General features: G+C 44.5%; 1 protein-coding gene across 1 annotated transcript in view; it reads right to left on the bottom strand.

Annotated features, from left to right (window-relative positions):
* The window catches only part of M1AP (meiosis 1 associated protein), a 138,420-nt gene that overhangs the window by 54,459 nt on the left and 68,900 nt on the right, over window positions 1-15,061 (bottom strand). Inside the window, exon 3 of the mRNA XM_074992109.1 lies at window positions 5,347-5,529. Within this exon, the coding sequence (XP_074848210.1) occupies window positions 5,347-5,529 (183 nt within the window). The remainder of the gene's footprint in view (window positions 1-5,346; window positions 5,530-15,061) is intronic.

Below are 15,061 nucleotides of genomic sequence, written 5' to 3'. Positions count from 1 at the left end.
ACCGGAAACCCACTGATCGCTACACTTACCTACACGCTTGTAACTTCCATCCTGCACACACAACTAGACCCATTGTTTACAGTCAAGATCTTAGGTACAATTGCATTTGCTCTGATCCTACTAACAGAGACCGAAAACTATAAGAGCTCTACCAAATATTCATAAACCTGAATTACCCACCAAAAGAAATAAAAAAACAAATTGACAGGAGCAGACGAATACTCAAAACCAGCTACTCCAAGATAGGCCCAAAAAAGCCAAGAACAGAACACCACTGGTCATCACCTACAGCCCCCAACTCGAACCACTGCAATGCATCATTAAAGACCTACAACCTACCCTTAATCAGGATGCCACACTCCAGAAGGACCTAGGTGACAGGCCTGTTCTCTCCTACAGACAACCTCCCAACCTTATGAGGATTCTCACCAACAACCGCAGTCTATACCATAGGAACACCAATCCTGGAACTTTTCCTTGCAACAAGGCCCGTTGCCAACTTTGTCCACATATCTATTCTGGCGATACCATCACTGGACCTAACCAGGTTATTCACAGAATCATGGGCACATTCTCATGTTCCTCAACTAACATCATATATGCCATCATGTACCAACAATGCCCAGATACATTGGTCAGACTTCAAACACTTTTAGACAAAGAATTAATGGGCAGAAAACAGACATAAAAATACTCCTATTCACAAACCTGTCAGACCGCACTTTAATGGAGTGGGCCATCCGATTAATGACCTGAAAGTCTGCATTTTACTGAAGAGGACTTTTCACAACAGTTTGGAAAGGGAGGCTGCTGAACTCTCTTTCATATTCAAATTTCACACATTAACATGTGGTTTGAATGGGGATGGGAATTTACTAGCGCATTATAGGGGCTCTTTTGCATATTTGGCTGTATCTAATGCTTGACTCCCCCACTCCTTCTGCCCCTCCGCTCCCTGTACGCCACACCAGAAGTAAAAGACAAGTTCTATGACGTGCTTAGTGCTGCTGTAGCGCAAATACCTGCACATGAACAACTGTACATCTTGGGTGACTTCAGTGCAAGAGTTGGAGCTGATTGGGCCTCATGGCCTTCCTGCTTAGGACACTCTGGTGTGGGAAAAATGAATGATAATGGGCAGTGTCTCCTTGAACTGCGCACGTATCATGATCTGTGCATCACAAACACATTCTTCCAAACGAAGCCCCAGCACAGAGTGTCGTGGAGACACCCACGCTCGAAGCACTGGCATCAACTAGATGTGGTCATCACTAGGCGTAATAACCTCAGAAACGTCCTTCTGACATGCAACTATCATAGTGCTGACTGTGATACAGATCACTCGCTAGTTTGCTCCAAGCTCAAGCTGAGACCCAAGAAGCTGTACCGCTCTAAACCTGCTGGAAGGCCCCGCATTGACTCCAGAAAGACGGCAAACTCAGAGAAAGCTGAAAAGTTCAGAGAGACCCTCCAGGAAAATCTGCGCAGCGGCCCTGGGGGCGCTGATGTGACATCCAAATGGCAACATCTGAGGGATACAGTTTACAACACGGCCTTGTTGATGTTTGGAAGAAGAGCTAGAAACATGAACGACTGGCTTGAAGCTAACTCCGATGAGATGATTCCAGTCATTGAAAAGAAGCGTGCTGCACTCCTGGAGTACAAATGCTTACCAAGTCTGAGTGCCCAGCAAGCACTTAGAGCAGCCAGAAGAACAGCACAGCAGACAGCCAGGCGCTGTGCCAACAACCACTGGCTCCAGCTATGCAGCAGCATCCAGACCTGTGCTGACTTTGGTAATCTCAGAGGAATGTACGAGGGTATGAAGAAGGCATTAGGACCCACCCAGAACAAGATGGCACCTCTGAAATCCAAATCTGGTGAAGTCATCGCTGACAAAGCCAAACAGATGGAGTGCTGGGTTGACCACTACTCCGAGCTGTACTCACGCGAGAACATTGTGGTTGACGCAGCCCTCAATGCCGTCGAGCTCCTACCAGTAATGGATGAACTAGATCAGGAACCGACTGTGGACGAACTGAAGAGAGCCATTGACAGCATTGCAGCAGGAAAGGCCCCTGGCCAGGATGGTATCCCACCAGAGGTAATCAAGTGTGCCGCGGACACACTCCTGGAACCCCTACATGAGCTACTGTGCCTGTGCTGGAGAGAGGGAGAGGTTCCACAGGATATGCGCGATGCTAACATTGTAACATTGTATAAGAACAAAGGAGACAGAAGCGACTGCAACAACTAGCATGGAATCTCCCTCCTAAGCGTCACTGGTAAACTGTTCGCTTGCGTCATCCTTGGCAGACTCCAGAAGATTGCTGAGAGGGTGTACCCTGAATCGCAGTGTGGATTCCGTGCAGAGAGGTCTACTGTTGACATGGTATTCTCTCTAAGGCAGCTGCAGGAAAAATGCAGGGAGCAGAGGAAGCCACTATACATAGCCTTCATTGACCTGACCAAGGCCTTTGACTTGGTCAGCAGGGATGGTCTGTTCAAACTGCTCCACAAGATAGGCTGTCCTCCACGGTTACTCAAGATGATCCAGTCGTTCCACGAAGACATGAGAGGAACCATCCAATATGACGGTGCATTATCGGATGCTTTCAGAATCAGGAGCGGCGTCAAACGAGGATGCATGCTTGCTCCGACATTGTTTGGGATCTTCTTTGCACTCCTCCTGAAGCATGCCTTTGGATCTTCAACAGAGGGCATCTTGCTGCACACAAGATCTGATGGGAAACTGTTTAATCTTGCAAGGCTGAAAGCTAAGTCTAAGGTGCGGGAAGTCCTCATCAGAGACTTGCTGTTCACAGACGATGCTGCTGTAGTGTCTCACACAGAAGACCAGCTTCAAAAACTGCTGGATCAGTTCTCCAAAGCATGCAAGGACTTTGGGCTTACCATCAGCCTAAAGAAGACAAACGTACTTGGTCAGGATGTTGCTGAATCCCCATCAATCAGCATTGACAACTATACGTTAGAGGTCGTCCACGAGTTCGTTTACCTCGGGTCCACCATCACTGACACCCTGTCGTTGGACACTGAGCTAAATAGGAGGATCGGAAAATCGGCCACAACTCTGTCCAGACTCAGCAAGAGAGTGTGGAATAACAACAAGCTGTACATTCACACCAAAATGCAAGGCTACAGAGCCTGCATCCTCAGCACCCTCCTTTATGGCAGCGAGACATGGACCCTGTATGCCCGCCAGGAAAAGAGGCTGAACGGCTTCCACTTGCGCTGCCTCAGGCGCATCCTTGGAATATCATGGAAGGACAGAGTGACCAACACCACTGTCCTCGAGCAAGCTGGAATCCCAACCATGCACACCCTCCTCAGGCAGCGTCGGCTCCGCTGGCTTGGCCACGTCCACAGGATGAACGACGGAAGGATTCCAAAAGACATCCTGTATGGTGAGCTAGCCTCTGGCAAAAGACCTCCCAGATGCCCCCAGTTGCGTTACAAAGATGTCTGCAAGAGAGACCTCAGAGAGGTAGACATCGAGCTGGACAACTTGGAAGACCTAGCAGACGACCGCAGCAGATGGAGGCAGGGGTTACACAAGGGCCTTCAGAAGGGAGAGATGAGGATCAGACAGCTAAGAGGAGAAGCGAGTGCACAGAAAGCACAATAAGGACTTGCCAGACACCCACCACATCTGCAAGAGATGCAGCAAGGACTGTCACTCTCGTGTGGGTCTTCATAGTCACAGTAGATGCTGTAAATGAAGTCCTCAATTGAAACTATAAAGGGTGTGATCCGTAGTCTATGCAGACTGAAGGATGCCTACTACTGCTCTTTCTGAGCCTGCCATCCTGGAGTTGAGCTTCCTGAGACTGGTGCAGAAGCTGGGTCAGTCTGAATATGGGAAGACTTGACATAAGCTGGTGGGGTGATGGTGGTGGTGGTTATGAAGATGCTGTGTGTAGATGGGTATAAGGCATAAATGTGGCCCTGTATACATCTGTAGATCATTTAATACTGTAGTTAACTGTCTTATTCTCTCAACTGCAGCATGGTAAGATTGTGCTGTGCATGTATTTGCACTTAGGTTAGAGAAGGTACCTGTCACCCTGAATTACACCTATTCTGCTTTGCCCTGCAGCACTGAAATACACATCCTAAATTAGAATAATAATGATCAGAAATTAAAGTCCATGTCATACCCTCCCTAAATTCCTGCCTCTCATTACCAAATGTGGAATGGGTGAGAAGTGAGGGTGAAGAAAGCAAAATTATGCAAGAATAAAAACACCCTACACATCTGTGTCCAAGACCAGAAAAATGCATGCTATATGGAATTATTAGAGAAAAGCTATTTACAATACCATTATATAAATCAGTGGGCTACCCTTTCCTGGGATCCTGTGTTCAATTCTCTTGACTGCATCACAAAAAGAGTTAGAGAAATAGAAGGGATTCAGAGATGGGAGATTACAATTAGAGGCTTCAACAATTTTCCATATAATGAGAGTGAAAAGATGGGGGATGTTTACGTTAGAAAGGCAATGAATAAGAGGATACACAATAGAGGCATAATGGTAGAGGATCTGTGTTTGGGTGCATGGGACAAGGAGCCCTATGGACGTCTCAAGTTGCCACTGAGAGAATGAACTACTAACTATAAGTTTTCTCTGTTTTTTTTATATATTGATCCTATTTGCTTTTTGCATGGAAAATTGATTGAAAGATTGTGCTAAGATAATGAACTTTTTGTGCGCTTTTCCTGTTCTTTGCTACTGGATCAACTAATCCCACAATAAAATGCTTTTCCTTTGTCCATTTAAACTGATGTTTTAATGAACTGTGGACATACTTTGAGCCACAATTAGGGTCTTTGCACAAATGTCCCATTGATGTGAGTGGAAATTCCATCCACGGAGTATAGGTAAAACATGACCCTAGAATGTAAGTGTAGGCTGGCAGGGAAGTTGTATTAAAAAGTATCTTGTATGCATATATGCATAGTATGATCTTATAAAAATTAGATCAACTTTAAAGAATATCCAGTTTCAGATGTCTGGCGATTAACAGTGTAGAAAATGGGATGTTGAAATATTCAGTTAGTGCTTCTCATCGAGTTGTCCATCTTCCCTTTCACAGCTAGGGCCATATCCTATGAACGACATGAATCTGTATGTGACATGAGATCTTGGGCATCCTGCAGAGCAAGCTGTGGGTTCTCCCTTCTTGTAATTGTTTTATGCTACTTCTTTCCTCTCATTATGTTCAGACACCACAGTAACTGACATGTGAAATATACAGACAGCTAGATGGACAGACAGACTTCACTTAATTGCTATTCGATTACTATCTCCACAGTGTTCTCCTTACCTCAACAGAACTGTTCACTGAGCCTCCTCCTAACATATGTCTGTTGTACTGTTTAAACTGCTGGAGCCCATCCTGCACAGCCAGCATCACTCTGTCCCCACTTTGTTGAAAAGTTCCGTCTCTTGGTAAGGAGCGAACTTCTGAAATGCAGGTCTGAAGCCGAGGAAAGTTGCCTTTTACTTGCTGCAACACAGTATTGTGTAAAATTAAATAGAGAAAATTTAAAATGCAATAAAATACTTTTTGCACAATTCAGTTGAAGAACACAATGCCTCAAGATTTCATGTCTCAAAAAGGATTGGATAGTGAAAGTTATAATTGTAAAGATTTTTAAAATAATGAGGTTTTTTTGGTGGTGAGCTATAAACCTCTGGCCTCAGTACCTGAGTCAATTAGGAGCTGGCAAGAAGATTCCTGTCCCCCTTGTGTGTGTGTGTGTGTGAGAGAGAGAGAGAGAGAGAGGGGCAGGGGAGTTACCTCCACTGAAAGGGGCAGGATCTCAGGCAGAAGGGACCTTAGGCAGAAGATGTGGGGCCACGGTCAGCCAGCCCCCCGCACCTCTTGGACTGTGGTGTGGCCTCCCCTGCCACTGTGCCCTCAGAGTCCATGGAGCACCCAGCGCGATGGTCTAGCAGCAATTCAAAGGGGGACAGGGTTCGAGATGCCACAGTAGCAGTGGCAGCAGCTGGGAGCCCAGGAACCCTTTGAATCACTGAGCCCGAGGCAGTTATCCCCTTTTTCTCCCCCTATTTGCAAGCATGTGGGCAGATTCTCTCACAATGACCTGAGTGGTGTGGAATCTCCTGAACATTCCTTGGAGGCAGCTGGTAGAGACTACTATTGTAAACAGTATACTGGGCTAGACAGACCACTTATCTAAGTCAATCTGATGATTTATATCACTCCAGAGACACAAATCACGAGCACAGATACATCCCATGACAACTGCTTGTGCTTTGTCTCAGGTACTGGTGATATATAAAGGGCCTGATGCGTGGGTACCAAGATGACAGGCATTTTGTATGTTGTGTTTGTCCATTTAGAATTTGTCAAGGTTATCTAACACATATACCCAATCATGACCTTTCCCTCATGTAAACAGAGGTTAACAACTTTTAACGCAATGGACCAAAGTTTAACGCAAAGTTTGTGGAATGTCTAGATTAGCATTTACATGCAATAGCTCTTTACCCAATAAATAAAATTGTTAGTCTTTAAGGTGTTATGGGACTGCTTGGGTTTTGGGGATTTTGTTTGTTTGTTTTTTGTGAAGCTACAGGTTAACATTGCTACACCGTGAGACCATTCACAAAGTTAAACTATGATAGGAACAAAAGCTGTACTGCAGACATAGAAAGTGAATTATAGTAAAATCTGGCCCATAGTATGTCTAAATTGCTGCTAAATGTACATTGAAGATACCAGCAAAAGGAGTAGTCCTACATGAGTTTAAACTGCTAGAATCACTTCTGAATTTAACCTTCAGTCTCCATGAGCTCAGCGGACCAAATGAAATCTGTTTTGGAAGCCACTGGGGAGTTAATGACAATAATATGGTTCTCCAGCTTTCTCAGCCTTTAGACTGTTCATGTTAAATGTAGAGCTAGATTCTGATGCTACTCAATGTGACTAATGGTTTGCACTAATCAGCATTTGGGGAGTCTCCAATAATGTCAGTCCGGTCCCTTGAGGAATAACATCCTGCTCGGTATGGGTAAGAGTTAGATTTGTGACATACATAATACTTCAAATTTTGGAATTAAAAATTCCTCCTACCCAGACCAAATGGGTTTCTACTAAGTGACACATTTTAGTGGGAGATCTGGGAATTTTGAGAGTCCCAGTAAGACTATTCGACACATTAATACGTGGTTTGAACAGGGACACCAATTACCTAGCCCATTATAAAGACTCTTTTACATACTTTATTTTATCTGACTCTTGACTCCCCCTCCCCACTGCCCCTCTGTTCTTCTGATTTGCCCACCTTGATCACAAGCTCGTCACTCTCTCTTTGTAGGCAATTTTTGAAGTTCCTTTCCAGTAAAACACAGACTTTCAGTAACAAAGAGGAAGCTGTGCTAGTCTATACACTATCAAAACAAAAAGCAGTCAAGTAGCACTTTAAAGACTAGCAAAATGGTTTATTAGGTGAGCTTTCGTGGGACAGACCCACTTCTTCAGACCGTCAGATGCGTACAGAACAGCATGGGAATAAGGGGACTTCGAAGCAGGCGGGGTCCTTTCGAAAAGGAGCCCCATCTGGACGAGACGCGCGGCGGCGAGGCGCGTCAATTTCGAAGTGCCGTGGCTGCCGTGGCTGAATATGCATTTCAGTGCTTCATTAGTAAACTTCGAAATGGCCATTTGCGTGGCCATTTCGAAGTTTGGGGCACGTGTAGACGTAGCCATGGTGGCTCAGTTATAGCATATGTATATCTCAAGGGTTCCAAGACCTGCACTTCCTTCTTTACAATTCCTCTTTAAGATTCACTTTTTCCATGAAACCCATATTAATTTCTTAACTTAAAATAATTTTTAAACAGGATCTCAATGAGCTCTCCCCTGACATTTAGTGATGAGCTTCAAGACCATACTCATCATCATCATCATCAATAACAGTGGGCTCAGCGCCTGTTGCATACAGAACAGCTCTTGAAGAGAAGATTAAGAATATCGCCACAGAGAAAGACCTAGATAAGAGAGTCGCAGGGATAGTCATCGCTATAGAAGAGCAGACTGTTGCAGAGGAAGAAAAGATCAGTAAGAAGTGGTTACCCAGAAGACATGGAAGTTGGTTCAAGAAAAGAGAGCGTTGAAGATCAGAAGAGATGTTTCTGAGATGGCAGAACAGCAATATAAGATGAAATGCAATGAGGTAAGGAAAGCAGCCAGAAAGGATAAGGAGAAATGGTTAGAGAAGCAATGTGAAGATATCAAGAGGTATTACAGCGAAAGTAAGACCAGGGAGGTGTATAAGACAATTAGGAATATTAATAGGAAAGGGCAGCCGAAGCAGATGGTGATCAAAGATGAGAACAAAGAAGTGCTCATGAACAGTGAGAAGATTGTGCAGCGATGGATGAGATATTGCACCTATCTATACAAAGCACAGCTGGACCCGAGTGTCTCAGAGAGACTGATTGAAGAATTGAAAGAGATATTCCCCCCCGAGCATCGATAGTGAGACCGATATTTCGAAGGAAGCAGTAGAAAAAGCAGTGAAACGACTAAAGAACAACAAGAGCCCTGGAAATGATAAGATCACGTGAGAGATGATCAAATACAGCAGAGAAAGCATGATTCAGGAAATACACCAACTATGTAATAAAGCATGGAAAGAAGGGAAGGCACCTATGGAATGGACAAGATCTGTGCTAGTGACAATATCCAAGGAAGGAAGTACACTGGAGTGCAAGAACTACAGAACGATTGCCCTAACGAGTCATCTAGGTAAGGTGCTGATGATGATACTGACTGAGAGATTAAGATCACAGATAGAAGAACATATAGCAGATGAGCAAGCAGGGTTCAGAAAAGATAGAAGTACCATACAGCAGACATTGGCCCTAAGACTGATAGCAGAGAAAGCTCGACAAAAGAACAAAAACATATGCACTTGCTTGGTCGATATTCAAGAGGCATTTGACAGTATAGATCAGAAAGTGACTTGGGTGGTGTTGGAGTAATACGGAGTGGATAGCAGACTCATATGGTTGTTGAAAGATACCAGTGAAAATGCGGAGGCAGCGGTGAGAACATGTGGGGAGCTGGGCAGTTGGTTTAAAACAAGTAGAGATATGAGACAAGGAGATCCAATATCGCCAAGTATCTTCATCGCACATCTAGAGAGAGCAATGGACAAGATTAAGGAAGAGGTAGAAGGGATATATGTCCATGGGAAAAGAATTAAGAGCTTGAGGTTCACAGATGAATAGTTATCATTGAGGAAGATGAGGAGAAGCTAGCGAAAATGGTAAGGGTGTTAAATGAAGAAGGGAAGAGGTATGGACTTATTATGAACATCGATAAAACAAAAACAGTGGTATTTGGATAAGGAAATAGGAAGGAAGATCAGTGTGGATGGTATTGAACTAGAAAATGTAGAGAAGTTCACATATCTGGGGAGCAACATAATGTTTGATCCAGACTGTAAGAAGGAAATAGCGACTAGAATAGCAAAAGCAAGAGCGAGTTTGAAGGCGATGGATAAGATCTACAAAAGCAGAGCAATTAGCTTAAGAACGAAGCTGGGTGTCTTGAAAATGTGTGTATTCAACAGCACGTTGTGTGGATGTGAGACATGGGTGATAACAAAAGATTCTAAAAGAAGAATATTGGCGTTCGAAAGGAGTTGTTATAGAAATATTCTGAGAGTAGGATGGATGCAGAAGGTCACCAATGAGGAATTATATAGGAAGATACAGCCGAAAGAGAACCTGCTGCAGAAGGCTATAAAATGGAAGCTACAACTATTTGGACATATTTGCAGAATGAACAACAAACGAAAAATCTAGATCCAAGTATTCAGCATAACGGATGGGTTGAATAGGAGGGGCAGGCCCCACAGAGAATGGATAGATGATGGGGTAGATTGGTGTGGAGCTAGTCTACGGAAACTAAGCCACTCTGCACTGAATACGAAAAGATGGAAGGAAATAGTGAGAGAGGCATCAGACACCAACGGGCGCTGAGCCCACGGTTATTGATGATGATGATGATGATGAATCACCATGTCCATTTCCTACAGTACTTTTTTTGGAACCTCACATTGCAAATCACCATCTCATGCTCTGTAGCAAACTCTAACAGTTTCTCACCTCATTCGTTTCTTTCTCCATATACAAACCTTTCCATGACTCTCTCTCAACCTTCATTATCTGTTCCAACCTTCGCATTGCAGTCTCCTCTGATGATCAACACATCTTTCTTCGATATCTCCTCCACCGTCTTTGGCAAGTCTTTATAGAATAGCTCAATCTCTTCCTCCGTACTGTCCGACGTGGGTGCATACACCTGAATGACTGAGATGTTGAATGGTTTTGCTTCAAATCGCGCAACCGTCATTCTTGCACTCACTGGTTTGTATCCTCATAATGTTCTTCCATCTGTTTTGCTAAGAAGGAATCCAATTCATGCTTCATTTCGTTTCCTGACCAAATGACTTCGCAACCACATATCTCTCCTGATCCTGTCCAACGCATCTCTGCCAGTCCAAGTATATCACATCGGTATCTCTTCATCTCCTTCCGAAGCAGCTCTAATCTTCCAGTTGCCCACAGTGTGTGGACGTTCCATGTTCCAATGGATAGCATATGTGTTAGGTGTAATTTTCTTTCGGTAGCCAACTTGTCAACCCAACCCCAATCACTCGATTGCTAATGTGGACCTTGTTTATTCAGGCAACATCTCAGCCGGCATTTTTTAACATTTAGTTGTACTGCATCAGATTTCATTCACATTGTTGTTTGATGGTCAGCGCATCGACACACATCTGACCAATCCTCCTCCTTCATCCAGGCTTGGGACTGGCATGGAGGTCTCAGTGGCTTCATGGCGGAGTTAAGACCATACTGTGTATGCACAAATAGTTACCTAGCTATTCCGCAGATGAAGCTGTGTTACCAAAATGATTGATTTGTAACCCCCACCCAGCCAAAAATCACTGAGGTATTGAATGTAGAGGTAATGAAATATTATCTTCACTGTGTGTGTAAAAGGTGGAAGAACTGGGCTTAGCTTGTTCTGATGGAGGGGGCCACACTTAACTGAACTGCACTGACTAAGCAGGGGTAGAGCTGCCAAATCCCAGTGGAAAAAGGCAAGGACAGCTGGTGTTTGTATCTGGTGGTATTGGCTCTAAGAGTTTCTCTAAGAGATCCTCCAGAATTTGATTTTGCCAAGTCTCTGAATACATAGCTACATCAATCTCTCTGGGCTCGCCCATCGACCCTGTTACTCCACACTAGCGCGTGTAGTAAGAGATGTTGGCTTGAGTACAAGCAGCCTCTGTCTACACCAGGGTACAAAGGTGATCCTGATACGTTGATTCAAGCTACACTTATGTTGTAGCTAGAATTGCATATGTGGGATCAACTTTGTTCCCTAGGGTAGACCAGAGACATCCACACTAGTGCAGAAGATGAAACCATTCAGGGTTGATTTTTTGGGGTTTGATTTCATGCAGGCATGAAATGACACTGTCAGGTGTCAAAGTTGACCTCTGTGCTCCTCACAAGAGGCAAAGGAATAAGGGAGGTCGAAAGGAGAAATGCTCCCATGGACCATCGCCCCATGTAGACAGACATGGAATTGACTGCAGATAAATTGATTTTAGCTATGCAATTGATGTAGCTAAAATGGTGTATCTGTGGTTGACTTCTGTGTCTAGTGTAGACATAGCCTTAGACGTTATTTAACTCTCATCTGCTCTATGTTTAAAGGCACAGCTGATTGGAATCAGTTGAGTCACTTGTTTCATCAAGTGAGCACTAGAGCTGAAATCACTGATAATCAGTCCAAGAGGTAAGCCTAGTATGGGGCAGCATTTCAGTGGAACCTAAGTGCAGACTTTCATTAATTGCTGGAGTCACTGAGAGCTAAGCTAAGAAGTGGTATTTAAAAGTATGGCGGCAGAGAAAGCAACAGTGTTGTGGCCACTAGCAGTGGAGTGAATGATGCAGCACTGGCAGCAATGCAGAGTGAAAGGCTGATACTGTGAGCTAGTTGCTGCTGCTGCACCAGCTGAGGAACTGCCCAGCTCCTCTCTCGTCCCCTGCCATCAGTATGGGAGGTGAACGCCCATGAACACACCTCTGAACCCTGGATCTTGGCAGACCAAGGAGAGCAACTGGGTGTGGAGTACAGTGAAGAAGGAGGGGAATAGTGTGTTAAAGCAACATTTGTTTGTCAGACTCATACCCCAAGGTGAGAAACTGAGGCAAAAATCACTGCCCAATGTACTTCTATATGGGTATCTGCCTTATGATTGCATGTTTTGAAATGTTTTTGTGGTGTTTTCCCAAACTAATGCTTGGTTCCCTTTCAATAAAAGTTCTTTTTTACTATACAAAGACAGTGCTTGTGAGAGGGGAAGGGGCAGGTGGGGTGGGGTGACTTTTCCCAGATGACTGGGTGGTAGCTTTAGCTGGCTCCGTGTAATAATGGTAAGAGGAGCCCTTAGATATTGAACCCAGCCTTTGCCATAGCTGATTTCATCTGGTCACTAGGCCTTGTCTGTTCAAAACCCTTTTTTCATATTAATTTCTTCCATGAAACCCATAAAAAGTGACTGATGATCATTAACTTCTTTACATATAACAACTTCTAATTAAGCCTATTTGTGCTAAAGTGCATGCATCTATTACAGCCTTTAAAATCTGAAGTTAATAACAGCATTTCTAAAACTGGGTTCTGTGGATCCCTGGGGGTCTACAAGGGTACTTCAGGGGTTCTATCTACTGCCTCTTCTGATCAATTCTCTTTGCTCCCTCCCAGTGCTTACTGTGCACAAGGGAACAGCTGTTTTGAAGCATGCAGGAGGCAGTTTGAGGGAAGGTATTATGTGTTCAAGTTATTGGGTCTGGAAGGGGCCAGAAAACACCAGGCTATTCACTCAACTACTATCTTATTTCAAGCCTCATATTCTATGCATGCATCCGGTACAGTTCACACATTATGCCGACTTACAGTGCCAGAGAGGAGGTCCAGTCCTCTATTTTCCCCAAACATTGAGGCATCCCTTATGTATCTGTGGAGCTGAACAGTTCTGCTCCTTTGCTGTTATGGCAAGCAAGGTATGTGGAGGTACCTTGCTCATTCCTGACAGTTGATTCAATTGGGGCACTGCAGTGACATTGGCAACAGCTCTTCCAAAAGCCAAAGCTCTTCCATTTAAAGCCCACTCCCTTCCTGCCAATACATCAATTTCTAAGATATTATCTCTGCTGGTGCTACAACTGTATCTAGCTGTACCTTTCCCCCATTTTCTAATTCCATTGTCATTGGACAGTACCAGTTAAGCCTCCCCATGGCCCCTTTTAAGTTTATGTGCCTGGAGTCCTGAGGACACATGTGGCCCACCGATACTGTAATTTCTCTACTGGTATATACTAACATATTTCTAAATTCTCAATTGTTGGCATCCTAGTTAATTTTGATCTGCATGGTGGGGCATAGGTCTACAGCGGCCATTGTTTTGAGGCACCTCACCACTGATATGGCTGTGGCTGAAAGGCCCAGTCCTAATTTAATTGTTTAGTTTTCCAGGGATCCAGATCAGGATACATTCAAGAAGTTCCCTGGCCACTTCCCTTTGTGTCTTGTTTGGTCAGGGTCAGGAGCAGCAGAAGGCTCAAGAGTCTTGCTCCCTTTATTTCTATTTCCCTGTTGCCACTTCTTTAACATGGTTCCCTATGGGGCTCCATCCCATGTGTCCATGTTCTCCCCTGGCTCATCAACCATTTCCACAAAGATTTACAAGTGGACACCTTACTTCTGTCAGTTTCTATGGCAGCTATGTCTTGGTCCTTTCTTTGGCTGTCCTTCCCTAGACCTTGCACAGATGCCATGGTATTCACTGCAGTCACAATGGGGCGAACCACTATGGCTGACCAGAGCCCCATTGAGAAGCTCTGTGCCACTGAGGAACCCCCTTTTGGAAGTTTATAGAGCATCAATTTTATAACTTCTACCTCCTCAGGATCCTGAGGACCTCCTCCGTCAAATAACATCCTGCTTATTTCGCCAGTTCCTGGAGAGCTTCACCTCTCTGTTACCAGTATGCAGACGACAATATGAATCATAGAATCATAGAACACTAGGACTGGAAGGGACCTCGAGAGGCCATATGGTGGTTACTCTTTCTCCTGCAGCCCTTCAAGCCGTCTTCAGGGCCTTCACTGAAGTGTTTGAGACTCACAGCCTCACAATGAACATCAAAAAGATGAAGATGCTCCATGAACCTTCACCAATGGGAAAATCTCATGCACCTTCTATTGAAGTCAATGAAGAACTGCTGGAAATTGTAGCGCACATCCATACATTGGAAGTCATCTTTCCACTAAAGTTGACAGTGATGTAGAAATCCGGGACTGTCTGAGCTGTGCAAGCTCTTCTTTCATGCACCTGAGACAAAGGGTCTTTGAGAACTGGGAAATCTATCCCAAGACAAAGCTCCTTGTCTACCATGCTGTGGTTGTTCTAACACTGCTGTATGCATGTGAAACCTGGACAAGATACAAGCATCATCTGAAGGCACTTGAATAATATCATCAATGCTGCCTCAGGAAAATCCTAAATATCTCTTGGGAGGATAGGTGCATGAACACTAGTGTCCTGGAAGGGTTACACATGACCAGCATTGAAGCCATTATCATCCATCGACAACTTTGTTGGACTGGTTATGTGGTTAAGATGTCTGATCAACGCCTCCCAAAAGAGATTCTGTTTTCTGAACTGGAGGAAGGACAGAGGAGTGTTGGGGGCCAGTGGAAGCAATATAAGGACATGCCGAAGGCACATATGAAAAAGTGCAGCATAGGTGTTGACACTTGGGAGAACCTTGCCCAAGACTGTCCCCGGTGAAGAACAATAATCTGAGGGCGTGGTGCAATGTGAGAGGTCCTGCTGCAGTGCAGAAGAGGAGAGGCAGAGGGAAAGAGCATCAAAATCTGCCCTGTGCCTCTCCAACATCTACCAACACCTGCTTCTTCTG

This window comes from Carettochelys insculpta, chromosome 4 (assembly GCF_033958435.1).
Source record: "Carettochelys insculpta isolate YL-2023 chromosome 4, ASM3395843v1, whole genome shotgun sequence".
NCBI lineage: Eukaryota > Metazoa > Chordata > Testudines > Carettochelyidae > Carettochelys > Carettochelys insculpta.
Note: the sequence above shows the minus strand (reverse complement) of the source record. Positions and strands in the feature narration are given on the sequence as shown.